At 48.9% G+C, this 18,395-nt stretch overlaps 1 protein-coding gene across 2 annotated transcripts in view; it reads right to left on the bottom strand.

Moving 5' to 3' along the window:
* RNF213 (ring finger protein 213) overlaps nucleotides 1–18,395 on the bottom strand; it is a 52,155-nt gene that overhangs the window by 20,285 nt on the left and 13,475 nt on the right. For both annotated transcript variants that reach the window (XM_086624131.1, XM_086624132.1), the window contains 18 exons: nucleotides 18,057–18,230; nucleotides 17,616–17,774; nucleotides 16,733–17,325; nucleotides 16,264–16,429; nucleotides 14,645–14,862; nucleotides 13,967–14,107; nucleotides 13,602–13,763; nucleotides 12,008–13,148; nucleotides 10,564–10,757; nucleotides 10,015–10,167; nucleotides 5,730–9,323; nucleotides 4,758–4,894; nucleotides 4,341–4,436; nucleotides 3,768–3,886; nucleotides 3,034–3,156; nucleotides 1,691–1,773; nucleotides 721–868; nucleotides 230–365 (listed from right to left, as the gene is read on the bottom strand). In XM_086624131.1, the coding sequence (XP_086480257.1) occupies nucleotides 230–365; nucleotides 721–868; nucleotides 1,691–1,773; nucleotides 3,034–3,156; nucleotides 3,768–3,886; nucleotides 4,341–4,436; nucleotides 4,758–4,894; nucleotides 5,730–9,323; nucleotides 10,015–10,167; nucleotides 10,564–10,757; nucleotides 12,008–13,148; nucleotides 13,602–13,763; nucleotides 13,967–14,107; nucleotides 14,645–14,862; nucleotides 16,264–16,429; nucleotides 16,733–17,325; nucleotides 17,616–17,774; nucleotides 18,057–18,230 (7,537 nt within the window). The remainder of the gene's footprint in view (nucleotides 1–229; nucleotides 366–720; nucleotides 869–1,690; nucleotides 1,774–3,033; nucleotides 3,157–3,767; nucleotides 3,887–4,340; nucleotides 4,437–4,757; nucleotides 4,895–5,729; nucleotides 9,324–10,014; nucleotides 10,168–10,563; nucleotides 10,758–12,007; nucleotides 13,149–13,601; nucleotides 13,764–13,966; nucleotides 14,108–14,644; nucleotides 14,863–16,263; nucleotides 16,430–16,732; nucleotides 17,326–17,615; nucleotides 17,775–18,056; nucleotides 18,231–18,395) is intronic.

Genomic DNA, 18,395 nt, shown 5'->3' with positions numbered 1-18,395 from the left:
ACTTGTGCATTTGTGCATTCCTGTCCCAGTACAGCCCATCCAGCTGTCAGTCACCCTCCCTCAGGAGCCAGGAGAGGACAAAACTGCCTTCGGAGAGTTTCCAGCACGGACTGGAGACTGACACTGCAAATATTCAGATTACACAAAACTGCTGTCTCTGCTGCACGGTTGCCATTTGCAGACTTTTCTTGGAAGCCTGCAGGTTACAAGATATTGCTGCTGTCCTCACCTGAAGGTGCCTGCCTCCTGGAGAGCACTGAGGTTGGAAGCCTCCCGAAGCACCCAGTTTTTTGGGTGAAGGGAATTTTCTTCTTGCTTCTTCAAAAGGTTGTAGAGACGAGCCTTTGTTATCTTCAGGAAAGAGGCTAGAAAACAAACAGGGAACTTGAATTTTCTCTTCTATTGGTATTGGGTCCAAACTCAAATATCGTGCCAAGCACGGCATTTTACAGTTGTTTCAATAATTGGCCAAGGAGGAACAAACAGCCACCAGAGATAAAGCCACAACCTGAACTCCAGGTTCAGGCTGAACTACAGCCATCAAAGTAGTGACAGACTGAGGCACAGGCACACATTCTTGGGAGACTGCCTGGGAAATCCACCTTGTCTACACGACAGCAAGGACCACTGACTTTTGGGTCCCCAGCAAATTAGCTTATGTGTTTTGGTGGTCCCCATGATGCTCAGGGACACTATGGGCTGCAGCCAGGGAGCACGTACCTTTCAAGTCATCCTCTTTGGACAGAAGGCCAAGGAGAATCTTAATTCGCTTTCTGCTTCGATTAAGATCTTCATTTTGGTCCTGTAGCATCCCCACAGCACTTTGCACACAGGTCCTCAGGAGTACAGTGGTGTCCAGGATTTCACCCTTCCCAGGAACAGCATGAAAACAAGTTCATTACTCTCCAGGTTTACACCCTTGCCCCAACACATCCCTGTTAAAACAATTCTAGTGCTCTCTAGAATGGGTCTGTTCCCTGGCATCCCATCTCCCAGTTTTCCTCTCATCTCAGGCTGTAAATTTAAGTTCTTTTGCTATCAAGTAACATGATGCAACTTCTGTGGCCCTTTCAAACTGGCATGCAACACAGCATTGGTATTAAGGTAAGATTCTTACAGGGGGAAAATTCAGCAATTTGGGGAAAAAAGTAGAAATTATAAATGTGACTAGGAAAAACATGCCCTCCCTGGGAGATGCTTAGGCACTAGAGGGGCAAAAGCCACATGTGGTCACCCTCATACTGGGCACCCTCCAGCTGATGCTGTCCGGGGAACATAAGCCAGGCTCAGCACAGCTGCAGCACAGCAAAGCCCACAGCCAGCTCCAGCATGAAACGTGTGCCCCAAAGCTCGGGCAGCTGGAGCAGCAGGCTCGGAATCACAGTTCTTGGCTTTAGGCTTTGAAAGACAACAGATGCTTTTAAAACTGATTTTTAAAAATTAGGAGCATGAAATGACTAAGGAATTAGAGGGTACATAGAATAGTTTACTTCCTTAATGATGCTAATTTTGATTGGGCTCGGGGTGGGGGGGGAGGAATTTGTATCTGATCGTTAACATTCACGATGCAAATAATATTCCTGATGGATTTCAAGTGAAAGGGGATGCAAAAGCTGTTGCACCTTTGTGTGACAAAGAGCAGAGAGCCATATCGACGGCTGAGAAGCAAACAAAGGTATTCTGAACTGACCTCAGAGTGATCTGCTTCTGGCACTCGTGTTTCAACCTCCACCTCATTTTCCTTCTGTTCTCCATTCGCAGGCAGAGCTGCAACTAAAGTGTAGAATTTTTATCAGAAAGAAGCAGTACACTTCTGTATCAGCCAGATAAGAGTTTATTTAGCAACTGCATCTCAGGGCAGCAGAACATCCTTCAGAGATCCATCATCACCTGCATGAGTAGCTGAAATCCACCTCTCTAAACACAGCTACAGCTGCTAGGGCTGTCAAGCTTCACGCAGCAAGAACTGGAAGAAATGCAACACCCAGGTAATGCACTAAGCTCCACCAGAACCCTGTAAGGTGGCATGGTGAAAGGAAAAGGTGTAAGGAAAGAAACGAGGGTAAAGAAGCCTTTTCATAGAATCATGGAATGGTTTGGGCTGGAAGGGACCTCAAAGATCATCCAGTTCCAACTCCCCTGCCATGGGCAGGGACACCCTCCACTATACCAGGTTGCCTAAAGCCCCATCCAACCTGGCCTTGAACACTTCCAGGGATGGGGCAGCCACAGCTTCTCTGGGCAACCTGGTCCAGTGCCTCAGCACCCTCAACGTAAAAAATTTCTTCCTTCTACCTAATTGAAATCCCCCCTCTTTCAGTTTAAAGCCACTGTCCCTTGTCCTGTCACTACACACCCTTGTCCAAAGCCCCTCTCCAGCTTTCTTGTAGCCCCTTTAGGCACTGGAAGGTGCTGGAAGGTCTCCCTGAAGCCTTCTCTTCTCCAGGCTGAACAAGCCCAACTCTCTCACAGCCTGTCTGCATAGCAGAGGTGCTCCAGCCCTCAGAGCATCTTTGTGGCCTCCTCTGGACCTGCTCTAACAGCTCCATGTCCTTCTTGTGTTGGGGATCCCAGAGCTGAACGCGGTACTGCAGGAGGGGTCTCATGAGCGCAGAGTAGAGGGGCAGAATCCCCTCCCTGGACCTGCTGGTTTAGGTAACAGATCTATATCACGCAAGTGAGATGTTCTCTGGAGTGACTCCTCAGTGGTCTCTGCCATGCAGCATCTGCTGCCTCTGAGCTGAGAGAATGCACTCAGGGTGCTGAGCAGTGCAAATACCACGCTTTTGTCAAAAGAAAAAGGGAACACTACCAAATTAACTTACTTGGTGGCCCAAAGTTGCAGTAACAAACTAAACAAACAAGTTGGTAGCCATGTGGTGATCCCCACAGAAAACAGATGCTGAGCAGGGAAAATCATTAGATATGTTGTACCAGGAATAAGTTCCACTAGCACCAAGTCTGAGACCACATCTCCCCTCTTCCCCACCGGCACATCAGCACCACTGGCTGGCACAGCAGCGCGCAGCTCACCTTTGGCTTTACCCGAACCCTCACAGAACAACTGGCTGATGGTGAGGTTCTGCAGGGCACTCATATCAGAGCTCATGTCCTTGGATCTGCGGAGGTCATCTATATGCACTGAGTGCCACAGCCCTAAAGACAGAGGATTTAAAAAAAAAAAAAAAAAAGGAATTTTGTGCCTGCAGCATGCTCTTCTAGACGAGCTTCCCAAGAATCATCTCCCAGTACCTGCGGGCTAGCAGTTCACGTTCAGCGTTTGCTTACTCTCACTTCCTGATGTAGAAAGGGAAAGCAGCAATTCACTTTGAACACGCCAAGGCACACTGCCCTGACTGGTGGGGCACGCGCGCTCCCAGGGCTCTGAGGCTCTTAGAACCCATCACGCAGAGCAGAACCTCGCTGCTGAACACAGGGCGTGTAGGCACGTCCTCAGGGGCCTCCTGGAGGACAATATCCCAACGCAGTGAGCATCACATCTGTTTGCTGCTCTCCAGCTGACTAGAAAGAGGACTCATCTGTCTGTGGGCAAGGCAAGGTGCTCTCGCAGAGGAGACTCGGACTCCACGGTACCGACCCCTCCAGCGGCAGTCCCTGGGGGTAAGGGAAGCAGCTCTGGCAACCCACAGGACATGCTGATTCCAGATTTTAAGCATTAAAAAGGCAGGCAAACAAGAGAAATGCTGCTCTGGTATGTTTGCCTGAAGCCAGCAGAAGAGCAAGGAGCCACAGACGGCCAGACCCACCTCCGTGGAAGCCCACATAGGATGTTCCTCCTTCCAGGCGGGAAAGCTTCATAACAAAGTAAACGAAGACAGAGACTTCTCCCAGGTCCACCTTGTTGATTTCATTAACAACAGTGTATCTACAACAAAGAGGAGATGCTCTTGGCAGATCAAAGACAGACAAAAGTTCATGGCCATAAATATCTCCCGTGTAAGAGGACACGTTTCTTCCCCATCAGACACAAGCGACTCGCTCTGCGCCGCCTCCCAGCCAGCTGTGCTGAGCCCACCACCTCTGGGTGGGCCTCACACGACACCCCTGACCCTCAGCCCTTGAGGAGTTCTGCAGCCAGTGGCAAGAACTCGCACTTCAAAGAGCACTATCTGCTAATTTGACTCGTATTAGTTTTTTTGACTTAGGTTATGAATTATTATTTGAAACACAATTAGTGCTTCTAGATTCATTCCACTACAGAATAAACAAAGGATTATACATTCCTGATGCTGAAATCCCCAAAACAGCACTAAATCCCAGGGGGGTGAGGAGGCACCGAGCAGAGCAGCTAGCTGGGAGACACCTCACACGTGACTTACTTGGCTGAGGCGATGAGCTGGGCGTTTTGAGATCCATCTTCAAAGTCTGTCTGAATAATGAGGACTTTATTTCCTGATGTGGCATCAAGGAAGTCTCTGAGGAGTGAAAGGGGATTTAAAAGAAGTCACAAGGTGTGAAAACAAAGCATTGCAGGCCGTAGGAGCAGTCACGCCGCATTAGCTTTGGCTGCTGCGGGCAGGAGGAGAGAGAAAACACCCGTCTGTAGGGATGGTGTAACCTCCAAAACCCGTCTCGGGATGACGGAGCCGACAGCTCGCACGGAGCCAGCCGGCTGTGGAGCCCAGCACGGTCCCTCGCCTCCCTTTTCCGCACGTGTTACTCCAAACGTCCTGCCCACGCAGCTCCCGCCCCGGCGACAGCCCCTTCGGAGCAGGAGACGGCAGAACCAGACTCACCGGATGCCCTTCAGGAACGAGTACTCCGTGTCAAACTGCTGCAGGAAGAGGATTTGGGGCCTTTGTGCTTTGCCCTCCACTTCCCTCTCCAGGCACGCGGCGTCGGCGCTGGTGAGAAGCCGCGAGAAGGTGGTGACCTGGGAGCGCAAGACGTGGGTTTGTTCTTTGTTCAAGAAGGCAGCAGAGCCTCACTCATCTCTGCTCCCAAGCACTGCCAGCTTGCTGCAGAGCTGGGCTGCACCCCAAAAAAATACATTTATTTGGCCTGCCAGTAGGCAAAGGGCCAACATGGGCTGTTACACCACGCCAGGGCCACTGCTGGGCAGCTGGACACAACGGCTCTTGGTGCTGCCAGAGGTGGGGCAGCTGAGAAGGGGCAGCCAAGGCTTTGAGGAACACCAGCAGCGTGTCCTCCCCGTTGGCTGCCCTCCCCGCAGCGCGCTCGGGGAGCTGCAAGTCCAGCCCCGAGAGAAAGCACACAGTTTCCATGTGGGGCAGGAGAAATTCTCCAGCCAATCTCAGCTGAAGTTCTTCAGTTCTGGTAGTAGGCAAAAGTAAATCAGAGCCATCCCGTTAACGGCCCACAAGATCTCCGGCTGTTTGTGGCTTAGCTGGGTTAAAGTCTTTGGTACCTTTAAGACCAGAGATGGACACGAGGAAATGGGAGTTCAAAGGCTCCTTGATGACTTTTTCTGCAGCCAGTAGCCTGTTTTGCTGGCTGTGTTCATGAAGAACTACTTTCAAAGCTTGCCAGGGAGCATCAAATACTGCTTCACGCACAGCAGAGGTATTAGATTCTTCAGGATGCAACACCACACCTGGTGGAACACCCACCCCTGCACATCTGGGCACCAAGCAGGAGGGCTGTCACCAAGTTTACTCGAGTGCAGCCAAAATGCAGCCCCAGCAGTAAAAAACACAAACCTCAGTGCAGGCTGGGAGGGTTTTGAGAGGATGCCCCAAGATACTCACCTCCGTAAAGACCGTTTGGTACCCAGACCCAGCACAGACGTGAGCTCGGAGGAAGTCTGCAAAAGACGTGTGCTGCTGCTGCTTGAAGTACGTATCGGCCAGAGCATCTGCCATAAACAAACCCACCGAGTTGCAGAGGCGGATCACGGAGTCCGGGGTGGCACAGTTCAGCAGAGCCAGCTGGGCTTCTGTCTTCACACGGGACATGAGTTTACAAGGGGGACACACTGGCTTCAGCCTCTCCGTGGTCTGCAGGACCACTGAGGCACAGGTGTTGGAGTGGTAGCCCACAAACACATCAGAAGGGCTGTATTTCTGCTTGTTTATGAAGTGCTCTCCTGTATTGGCTGCAGTGAACTCATGCACCCACTTCTCCAGCTCTTTCACAGCTTCTCGTTGCCCCTTGTCCAGGACAGTATTGATATCCAGGTAGTGCTTTTCCAGCCTGTTGATTAGTGGGATGGGAAAGTGCTTATATACCACATCCTTCTCCTCTATGACTATCAAACGGAACCTCGGGTGCACGCGGCACTTCACCCGGTGGGTGCCCAGTCCCAAATCAACATACTTCTGGCCAGCAAGGTACACGTAGTACTGATTGAGGGCATCGTAGAGGCTTTCGTAAAGGTTTTGCAAGTTGAGGAGCACAACCATTTGGCCGGTTTCCATGCAGACCTTCACACGGTTGATGTTCCTGCATATCTGGGTATACTCTTGGTCCTTAGGGAAACTGGAGCCAAAGATAATTTCTGGCTGCTGTCGCGCAGCAAAAAAAGTTTGCTGGAGGATCTGTAGCGCTGCATAATTCTCAGTTAAAACCAGCAGGTACCTGCAGTCACCATCCTGACCACTGCTGTAAATGTTTTGTCGAATCAGCTCGATTCTGCTGATATCACGAGCATGTATTTCTCCTTTTTCTGGTAACCGCGAGGTGAATATTGCCAAGGCATTGACATCATCTTTGCCACCAAAGTTACGAAGAACAACTTCAGCTATGTCTTGAGGTGTCGGCTCACTTTTGGAGCTCTTAGCTAAGGCAAAAAACATCTTTATGAGGCTGTAGTAGTCACGCAGACCAAAGAACTCCCTGTCTTGGGCCTTGCAAATATTTTCATATGCATCTGCAAAGTGATAAAAATACCGTTCAATCTTCTGCAAAGCCCCTCGTGCTGAGCAACAAATCCCCTTTGCACTTTCTATGAGCTCTTCTTTGCTGGGGTCACCACGTGAGACAAAGATGCCTCGATTCATTTTAGCAGGGTCTAAAGCCCAGTTGGAAATCCCGATAAAGCCAACCTTTTTGTGAGGAAGAGGGACATCATCTATGCAGCCATCCTCCAAAAGCGGATGCAAAGTCTTCAAGGGCATTTTGGGAGAGTCTTCTGCCAGCCCAATCTCATCCAAAACCACCACTGAGACATACTCCTCCAAGTTCTTCCCTTCCTGGAACCGAGCACAGTGCTTGAAAGTGCCTATGATTCCCTCTGGAGTGGAGAGAGGGCTGCACTGAAAAGACACTAGATGGATCTGCTTCAGGTCCTTGAACAAATCCGAATGAGCCGCTTGGCCCTGCATAGCATCAGCCACAGTGGTTTTCGCAAGGGATTTGGAGCTCCCAGGCTTCCCGACGAGAAAAAGAGGGATTTTCAACTCAATGCAGATGACCATCATAAAGACGTTTTCCTTCAAGGCCAAGTTTCTTGCTATGGTATCTCGGAGGTGCACACCACTCAGGAATAAGTCCTGCATCAGGGAGATTTCTTCCAAAATCTTTTTCTGGGTATCGTAAGGTTTTGGAAGGACCTGGCTGATAGCGCTCCTGTACGCCTCCTTCTTTTCCAAGGATGCATGATAGCAAACCCCAACCGCCAGCACTAAGGACCAGATAATGTCGTTTCTCTCAACGGTGCTCTTTGGAGATCTCTTCTCAGCCAGGTACTTCTCCAGCTCTCTCAGCAGGAGTTTGCTGCGCTTGTGAAACCACTTGAAAACTTCCATGCAGCGTTCCACGTCCCGCAGGCTGACGAAGCTGCATTCGTCGTCCCTGCGCCTCATGTACTGCTGGGAAGCAAAAAGCACTTCTGTAACGACCTCTGCCTCCCGCTGCCTCATCGGGACGTGTTCCGTGACCCTCTGCACGATCTGTTGTATGTACATTTTTTCAGTGAAGTCGTTCAGCTGCCCAAAATCCCACACTAATGGGATCATGCTGGGTGGGAGCGCATGGACCCGGTACACAAGCTGCCTCAGCGGAATCGATCCAAGCTTGTCCCTCGTCTCATCTGCTTTGACACGGTAGCCCAATCCAGCTAATTCCAGGCGCTGGATCATCTTTGGGGTGTGCTTACGATACGGGTTGCAGGCTGCTATGATCTGCAAGCCAGAGTAAGAGCCCAAAGGCTTCCCCTGCACTGTGCGGTCACACAGAACCTCCTTGATGCTGCTTATAGCCTCTGTTGTGTTGGCTTCATCAAAAAACAGGACTGTGTCCAACCCGTGCTGCTCCTTATTGGCTTTAGCAAGGGCTTCTGCTTCTTTGATCCTGGCATAAATCATCTCGGCAGTAGTACCTCCATGAACTTTTACAAGCTTCATGTTCTCTACCTCTACATAGCTCCTGCGTAACTTGCACAAAAACTTTATCAGTCTGGTTTTCCCACAGCCTGTTTCTCCCATGATGACAACTGGGATGTTGCACCTGAATCGCATCTCGATGGCCAAGATTTTCAGCACGTTGTCTGTTGTGAGTTCGTATGTCTCATCAGGGTCTATTACCCAGGGGATTCCCAAAACCAGGCAAAGCTTCTCCAGCTTCTCATGACGAGGCAACTGATCAAAAGGAACATTGAAGGGAACTCTCTGGAGTACCAAGCCCTTGTACAATCGTGAAGTCATGACATTTCTCTTGATAATGTTGCCGTTCAAAGGATTGACAGCATCAACACCCCCACTGCGATTAGGCTGAAAGTGGAAACCAATGAACGTCATGGATACACGATCTTCGTTGAAAAACAAATATGGATGAGGCTCAGACTCCCACTTTTTCCGAATGCGGAAAGGAAGAAGATCTTCTTCTGCAACGTTCTCCAGGCTGGAGGACTGCCTGCCTGAACTTTGATCAGAAATGTTCAGGGAGGGTGTTGCAAAATCCCTTGCCATTAAAATCATGAAAGTAACAACAAAGTTTTTGAAACCTTGCAAAGTGTCGTGGACAAAGTCAGGGTTACAAAAGACAGAAGCTTCACAGTCTCTCAGCTGAACATTAAGAAACCACGTGAAGTTTCGGAGTTCTGACCAGGAGGGATCTATGATCCCGCAGTGCAGGAGGAACAGCTGCAGGCATTCTGCCGGGCTCCCTTCCACCGAGCGCGCTTCGTAACAGAACGTGTCCAGATTGTACCCCTGGTCAAATCTTTTCAGATACTGGAAAGGCCTCTGGAAAGCCTCACTGCAAAATTCCTCTTCGTCCATTCGTGGGTCTGAGTCATCCCTAGACTGGTTCTCAAGTGTCTCCATTTCTAGTACTTCCTTGGGAGACTTGCATGTTACTTTAGGGAACACATCAAAGAAACTGTACCTCTGGCTCGCTGACGTCTGGAGCAGAGGAAAAGAAAATACGTCATCACAAAGCTATAGCTGTAGCCTTCTTCAGTTTATTTAATCTGGTTTTAGCAGTATTCTTGACTAAAATCAGACCTAACTAGCTAACAGCAGCTAACCTCCACAGCCATTACACTTTTTCCCCGTGTATCTCTTTTTCGGCTTAAAATGCATCACAATAATTAATCCTATTTCCTCCTACAGTTTCCTTCCTGTAACGTCAGTCCTTTGGTACCTCCAGCCCCTTCTCAGTGCTACCTCCAAGAAAAAGAAAACTAAACCCAAGAAACCATCATTATTTACCCCTGTCACTTCTCAGTCTGGTCCTATAGCTGCACATAAACATTCCAGTACTTTCAAACACGCCAAGTAACATGAGGAAGATGAGATTTTGCCTTTTTGTGTTTCTTATGTTACAGTGGAGCCAGCGAGGCTTGGACTGACAGCCCTTCAGAAGTGACCAACCCAAGAAAACCACAACAGGTATCCTTCACTGCCTAGTTTTAATATCACTCTGTACAACCCAGGGACATGACTTTGTAATGGAGATGCACACGCACCCTCACACAAACTGGGAATCTCTACGCTACGTTTACAGTTAGTCTCTCTACAACTCGTGCAGTTATACACAAACGTGCAAAATGACTAAGAAATTCAAAGAAATCAAGTCTTGCTGCGTACATACATGTCTTGCTGCTTTCTTTGGCACTGGTGATACCTCAAGGATTTCAATGATATACAAATGGCACTTCTGTCGTAGCCACATGTTTCCATTATTATCTGTCAGATACTGCAAAACCAACAGCTTGAACAGAAACTCTGGAATTCCACTTCGTACCTGTCACAAGAAAAGACACGAAGGCATTTTCTCTTTATTTACTCATCATACTTCACAGAATCATAGAACAGTTGAGGATGAAAAGGATCTCTGGAGGTCACCTTGTCCAGCCCCCCTGCTCAAAGCACGCTCAGCTAGAGCAGGTTGTCCAAGACCATGTCCAGACAGGTTTTTAATATCTCCAAGGTTGGAGACTCTACAGCTTCTTTGGGCAACCTGTTCCAGAGTTCAACCACCCTGATGGTAGAGTTCTTTACTGTGCAAGTAAGTAACATAGTTAGAAAACACGTTGTAGTGAAACAGCTTACTAAGAAATAAAAGCTTCAATGAAACAATTTCTGCAAGGATCCACACAGAACTTCCAGGACAAGGCAGCTGTGGGAGGGGTGTACTTACTGAAGAGGTGATATCAAAGTGGAATATCATGGGCTTTGTCTGGTGTTTTCTCTTCAGAAAAGGCAGAAGAGATTTCAGCACTTTATCTTCATCCACTTCTGGTTCAATTAGTCTGATGGTTTTCAGCAGTTTCGTACAGTCGGGCTGCTCTGCTTGCAGCCTCTCATGCAGCCTCTTCACGTACAGAGATTTCCCTGTTATCATAAAAGGCACCAAAAGAACTAAAGCCATCAATATTGAATACATCATATTAAGGTCATAATAGAAAGAAAGAAGTCAAATGCTTAAGGAACCTCTCCTCCGAAATCTCTGAACGTTCCTAAAAGGCATTCCAGAAGAAGAAAGCCTAAATCTGGTTAGAGCAGCTGCAGCCTGGAATCAAACCCATCGCTGCTGAAGGCTGCCGTTATCCACGAGGCTCGTTTTGCTTAGACCACCTGAGAAAGGCTTTACTTTTTATTAGGACTTGAATCTATTCTATTATGTGGTTGTTTCTAAAGTCAGAGCATAAAGGGGAAAAACTGTTGTTGTCAAAGACAAAAGCACCCTTGAGTTTCCCATCTTATCCTGTAAAAACTAATTTTGCCAGCGTTCAGGCAAGGCCAATGACTCCAGTTTGTTGTTTGCAGCTCGCTGTGGTCTGCATCCACTGTTGCCCAGATTAACACGGGGAATGGAAACACCATTCCATGTCCACTGGCTACATCCCATCACACTCTGTGCCAAACGTAGTGCAGGTGCTGGCTGTGGTAGGTTCATTCCACAAACACTTCCCAGTTATGAATGTCTGGGTAAAGCTACCTCTTCCAACCTTTTGGAAGCTCCAAACCCAACCTCAGCAGTACGAAAGGTTTGGAGTGCCACCAAAAAGGTGGGGTTATACAACTTTCCAGACTGAAGCCGAGGCAGCAGCCACGCACAGATAACACCCGAGAGCTGTCCTGGGCTTCTGAAGTTTGACAAAGGATGCCACTTGTTACCAAAACTGGTTTGGATTTTCTCCCTAACCCCTGGAAAATAACGTAGTGTTTTCACGTAACATCCTCTAGCTTTTTGTGTTACGAGACAGCAACAATCATCTCCCACGCAAGAAAAACAGGCAGACTTTACAACGCTTGTCCCATCTCACATACATTTCCCTACAGGCACATTTTAGCCTCAGGAGGTCAGATTCATCTTATCCAGCATTAGCCATCTAGTTTATGTTCACTGTGTAAGTTAGTAGAAAGAGACAGGGGTCAGATCCGTGAGATGGACCATCTCTAGAGACGCCCATCTCAGGACAAGGTGAGCTGTCCTTACAGCTCTCACCTCGCTCCCCTGACTATAGTCTAAATCGTTCTTTTTGACTAGATGTTTATGACTCGAGCAGAAAACCTGGCAAGGTGAACCCCACTCTGGTTTCCAACACTCAGCAGACCCCACTTTGCCTGTGACACCTTACCTACACCAGCTCTTTTGGAAGACACAATCCCAACACACATATTGTCCTTGAACACAGAAGCAGCTGAGCTTGAAGGCTGAGTGACTCTGTAGTGGTGCTGAAGGTACCGCTGGATTTCAGGTAGTGGCCTCTGGGGTATCATGTGCACTTTGTACTGGCTGAAGACCGACGGGATGTAGCTGTGCTCCCTCTCGCAGTTGCACAGAATGACGAGGCGATAGGTGCTGTTGTAGTGCTGCAGGTGCTGGAACAGCTCCTCTGCTCTGCAGCTGACGTCATAACTCAGCTCATCTGCGTACAGCATGGTGTAAATTTTCTTTCCTCCGTTGCAGGGAATGAGGCACCTCCTGAGGAAGAGCCCCACTTGCTCGGCAGTGGTGTGAGGAGTGCACAGGAGAACTTCGTCAAAAGTGGGAAGGGGCTGGTTGGGGCTGTTCATGTAAATAGCCAGGGCAGATGTGAGCACCTCGGAGCGAGGGCATACTATGAGATTGGGCTGACCAACATACAGAAGATCTTGGGGAAAGTCTCGTGAGATGTGCTCGCTCTCCCAGCTGGCCAGATTCTTCAGCCACCCACCAAGCGTATCAATATCCAAGCAGTTCGGAAGGAAGGAGCCCATGTCGCTCATGTAGCACTCCCAGATGCACTCCAGCCATGCAGTCAGATCCTTCTCTCCATCCAGCATCACTTGGAAGTCAGAAACAGTCTTCCTTGAGCTGGGAGGCACCTCAATCCTGGAGGCCCTAAGGACATCTTGCTTGGTGCAGTTGTGTTTTAGGAACGAAAGCATCATCAGGGCATCCTGGCTGGGCATCTCCTGCCCCAGTTCCGTGCACAAATAGACCAGCTGCTCAGCAGTGTAGTAGTTCAGATAGAAATGCTGGAATCGTTTTTCATACATGAAGCTTTTCCAGCTCTCCAGGAAACCCTCCATCGTCTTGCAGAGGCGCGGGAGCACAGCTGCGACATCTCCTTGCCCTTTGAGCGCTGGGATCGGTCCCAAAGAGAAGTCCATAAGAACACATGATTGCCTTTCAGGTGAGCAATACACGTGGGCAAGCCAGGAGCGGAAGAGCATGTTCCCAGCTGAATAAAGGTCTATGAAGGCCTGTGCAAGTCTTTGGACATTGGAAAAGATCTATTTGAGGATAGAGGAGAGAAAAAAACTAAGCTGTTTCACCAAGACAAGTCCAAGTCATGAAACCACAGGAAAGACTTTCAATCAAAATAAAGGCTTTGGTGGCAGGCCAGGTGTACCAGGCCCTGTACAGCAACAAAAGGCTCCCTGTGGCTTTTTAACAGCAGCACCCCCAGGAAGCCAGTGAGGAATCCCCAGCTTGCTACAAAAGCACAGCAACCTTCCTGGCCAGCAGCATCCCCAGTGCAGCCAGAGGATAAGGGTACCAGTCCACTGTCTGGTCCCCAGCCTAGTTCCACCTTAACAGCGAACCAAAGAGGCAGGAACATCTACCTGCCTGCTACTACTCATCCCCAGCAACTCAGCTGTAAATTGCAGTCTTAAGAGCTGCTCTTCAAGGCAAAATCCAACCGCAGCTTCAACATCAGTAACCCACTGGGCTTGAAATCTGACCTCAGAGAACTTCTCCACCTCCAAGCCTTGCTCTCCCTTTGCCGACATGAGCATCAGTTTGTTCTGCAGTTCCCGGAGCTCTGCCAGGGAGTATTTCCACGACGCCTCGTTATCCCCAGAGCTCTCCAGGAGGGTGAAGCGCAGCACATTGTCCAAAGAAACCTGCCAGACAATAAGTCATTAGTGCTGATGTGCACTGAGGTCCTGCTCCTGAGGTGGTGTTACCCCCAGCAAGGGGAGCACTTGAGAGGCAGCAGCCCCCAAAAAGAAACTGGGAAGAGTGGGAGAAAAGCTATATTTCTGACAGTCACCAGCATGGCAGCAGTGCTGTCTGCAGGAGGGGAGGGAAAGCCACACAGCCTCACCTTTTGGCCATCAGCAGGTGCTCTGAGAACATAGATCCCTCTGCTGTTGATGGCAGCTGCCAGCGACAGGGACGACAGCTCCACGGACCCGTGGCTCTCTTTCACGGTTTTCAACCACTCTAAGTGTTGAGCTGAAGCACGCTGTGGGAACAGAAGACACGGCACTGCCCTCAGCGCTCTGACTTCAAACTTCTTTCCAGGATTACATGTGTGTTCAGAACAAACAGCTTGGGCTGGTATAAGAGAGTTTCAGGATGAGGAAGGAAGAAAGTAATGACTACTGACCACAGCCCAATCTTTTTGCACAGCTGTTCTTTACCAGCACGATGGGAGGCTGAACAGACAGAGCTCATGGTGCTTTGGCACCTCTTGCTATGGCAACATGCCCTGCTGCAAAGAAGACAACAGAATTCCCAGCCTTCCCTCTTTTGCATCATCTTTCAAACTCTCGCAAGAACAAAGCTACGCCATGTCACACTCGAAAGCCTCTGGAGAAATCCATGCTACACCAGTTACAGTTGCTGCAGTGAATTTTTGTGCCACAGACACGTGAGATATTTTTCTTCCAATAACAAGAGCTGCTGTGACGCCCCCACACAGTGCAGTCAGTCTTCCAGCCACTCCTGGAAGGCAGAAACACAAGAGGATACAGAGAGGACCTGCTCCAGCAGAACTCACCAGTTTCTTAGGAAGATTCTCATCACTGTCCAGGGCTCGCCACAGCTTCTGCAAGCAGTGCATGAAGTCCTCAAACCTTGAATCTTGCCTGAGCTCGTAGAGCAGGGAAGAGTAGCCATGCACAGCGTCGTGGAAACACGCCACACGGTCCACATCCATGTCATTCTCCCCAGCAGAGATGGACGCCAAGTCTACAAACACCTTCAGCTCGTTTATATCTTCAATGAGATAAACACATGAATGAACAACACATGAGGCAGCTTTAACGCAATTCCACATCGCCACTTTTTACAGAAAAGGCAGAAAGAATGCCTTTGAACTGCATCTCCTGCGCAGCTCCCCTCCACCCATCCTGCCAGCAACTTTCCTAGGTGATACATCGGCATCAAGGACATCCTTGGCCCGGGCTTTACCTCCGCGCTGCCACGACCAGCAGATTGACAGCCAGGATGGAAGCAGTACCACGGTGGAGCGTCTCTGTGCATATAAGACAACCGAGCTGGCAGACACAACTAACCAGGGCGCTGCCATCCTGTTAAACGACGGCCTCTGCTGCCTTAAACAACCCATCTGAACGGAACAGCAGCAGCTACTACAGCCCCTCAGACTGAGCCCACCTATGGGGCAGGGTAGCCACTGTGTGCTGCACACGACTACAGTGGCATGAGCGTGTTTAAAGGGACTACTTATAGCATGTTCCACACCAAAACCCACAAGAGATGCTTGTAACTCTTGTTGTAGGAGTCATTTTCCAGCTCAAACTGAATCCATTGCTCAGCATTAGTAGCAAGACTTGCTGAAGCCTTAGTTCGCAAGCTGTGAACCTTCTCCTAGACATGCTTTTGGCTGGGATAGAGTTAATTTTCTTCTTAGTAGCTGGTACAGTGCTGTGTTTTGGATTTGGTATGAGAATAATGTTGATAACACACTGATGTTTTGGCTGTTGCCAAGTAGTGTGTATCCGAAGTCTCGGACTTTTTCAGTTTCCCATGTTCTATTAGTGAGCAGGTGCGCAAGAAGCACATTCCAGAAGATAAGGAGGCTACAACCATCAGCAAAAGCTGCAACTCAGCAAGATAAGAACAGCTGACAGCCTGCCTGAAGACACAAAGAAATCCAATAAGTGTTAGAAGACCCCAGAGCAGAAATCACCATTGGACCACAAGGATGTGTGGAAAGCACACGAGGGGCAGGTTCATAGGTGTAATGGTATCGTTGTCCCGCTGGAGTCCCTCTCTGGAGGCACTCAGCTTGAGCTGTTATTTCAGCTGTACCATCTGAATAAATGATTATTTTTTTTTTTTTCCCTAAGATTTGATGCCTGAGACTCCACTACAGGAAACCTAGGGTCGAGCCTGAAGGAAGAGCAAGCGCCCGAGAGTGAGTGAGAGTGTGGACGAGGAGTTGCCTGCTGCAAAAGGAAGCTTCAGGTGGTGTGTGTGACCCCATGGCCAGTGTGTGACCTCTCAGGTAGCCACCTCTCCCTTAAGGCTATCAATACCAGAAGCTGTGAAGGCACAAAGCAGATGGGTCAGAGATACAGCAATCTTTCTGCTCTCACACAACCTGGCATCCCTTCTGGTACTAGTGCCCGATTCCTGGGCGAGCAGCACACACACCTGTCAGTGCTTCTCTGACCCAGCAGACAAACTCCTTCTGCTGGGCCAGCTCCCTCAGACACCCGCGACGGTTCACAGTGATCCCCTGCAGCAGTTTCTTGGCATGCATAAGCTCAGGGCTGATGGAATCCAGCTTTTGTGTCTTGTATGATTCAAGCTTTTCTGTCTACAAAGCAAGCAGTGCAAACAAACATTCAGTCTGCAAATGGGAAATACAGCCCCTTCTCCAGGAGGGAAAGGAAAGCCCTCTACAAAGCCATACCCCAAACAGAGGAACACCATCTTCTCTCTTTTAAGAAATACTACAGAAAAGCGCTTTGTTTGAACGCTTAATTTTTATCTCAAATAAGCATTTTGGGACAGGGAATGGCTCTTGACAGACTGGGGTAGACTTGTGGAAAGGTTCAGATTTACCCAAGCTTTCCAGCCAACACCCTGACACTACAGAGCTGAATAACTGGATACTTACTATGTCCAACAAGTTTTCCAGGACACTGAAGTCACCAGAGAGGTTTAAACTCTCTTTGACATTGGCAATGATCTTCGCAGCATCAAAAGTCAAATGCATTTCATGGTATTGCTGGATCTGCTGAAATCGTTGCTCAACCCAGCCTCTGTCTTCTCCAGGTTTAAGCTCACATATGGTATTGAGTTCAGTTTTGATATCTTCAGGATTATTTGTGAATTCCTGAAAAATTCTATCAACTGCGGAAAGCGTGAGACTTCCAGATCTTAGATCATCATACAGCCTTTCATAGCTCACAAAACAAGGGGAGATTAGACAGCTGAAAACATTATCAAGGTCCAATGCAGGAACAAAGTCGTCCTCCTCTTCCTCCTCGGAGCTTTCATACTCCTCTCCCACCTTCTCCGCCGCTTCTTCCCAGAACTGCTGGAAGATCAGGCTGTCCTTAAAAGAGTGCATTTTCTGGGCAAACTCTTTCAGCTTTGGGCTCAAGCTGTAGTACGTCTGTACGGGACTCTTTCTCACATCCACAACCGTATTTAGTCTTTTCGAGCGAAGATCTTCCGAGTGTTGAAATTCCACTTCCCTTACATCCACTTTAAAACAGAGAGAGAGGTCAGAGACAGATCAGATGTCCACCCTGTGTCCAGCATACTTCACCTAATGTGCCAAGTCACAAAATGCTACTGGGCGTGTGGACCCCTACAAGTCTCGTTTGATGCATAAGCCCTCATTTGATCCCTCAGATGCTCCAGGTTTACTTCCCCCACCCCTCCTCATCCTTGCTGTGGCTTAGAATAAAACCTGCTTACAAAGCCTAGTCGTTTTCAAAGAAAATTATGTTTTCTGGAGTTCCCACTTTCAAACTGCTACCCCAAAACACTACCTTTCACAGACGCCTGCACCTTCCTGCACATGCTCAGAAAGGTTCCTATCGCTTTTTTCTCTTTTCTGAGATATGTTACTTCTTCTTGCCTCCTCTGCAGCAATTTTTTCAGTTCTTTCAGGAGTACTTCTTTGTCTTCACTTAACAGCTGCTGGTGCTCTGAAAGAAAACATCAGCTGTAGACACAAAGCAGACACTAAGCAGACACTTCCCATCCCCTGCACGCACAACTCAGGTTTGGATTTGCAGAGTCACAAACAACAAAGCGAAATGCAGGCAACAAGCTGGAGCTGGCAGCTCCATCTAAAGGACTAAGACAAGGGCTGTTGACTGCTGAAGCACCTGGTTAGCATCAGCAACCACTGAAGCAGGTGAAGAGCAGTGCCAGCGCTCACTGCAACGCTGCGGGCCAACAATGCCACCTCTGAACCGTGCTCTTACTTGTCTCCCAGATGCAGATGAACTGCTTCTCATGCTGGAAAACCTCTTCCAGGTGTTTCACAAAGATCCGCCCTTTCTGGATGTCATCGGTGATGCTCATAAACACAGAGTCTGCTGCGGCCATTACATCCTTTGCTTCATCCGTAAGTTTTTCTAGGAACTTTGTGTTTGTTCCTGTTCCAGAAACAAAGCGTGTAAAACCTGTATCAGCCCTGCTTCACAAAAACCAGGCAGAATCAATAACTGCTCAGTGTCACGATACAGGGTCCTTCCATTCCCCACTTGAACCCCTACCCAAAAGCCTGCGAACTCATCACACCACCCTCCAACCCATCATGT

The sequence above is a fragment of the Tauraco erythrolophus genome, chromosome 20 (assembly GCF_009769465.1).
Source record: "Tauraco erythrolophus isolate bTauEry1 chromosome 20, bTauEry1.pri, whole genome shotgun sequence".
NCBI lineage: Eukaryota > Metazoa > Chordata > Aves > Musophagiformes > Musophagidae > Tauraco > Tauraco erythrolophus.
The sequence above is the reverse complement of the archived record's forward strand: the minus strand, read 5'-3'. Positions and strand labels throughout refer to the sequence as shown.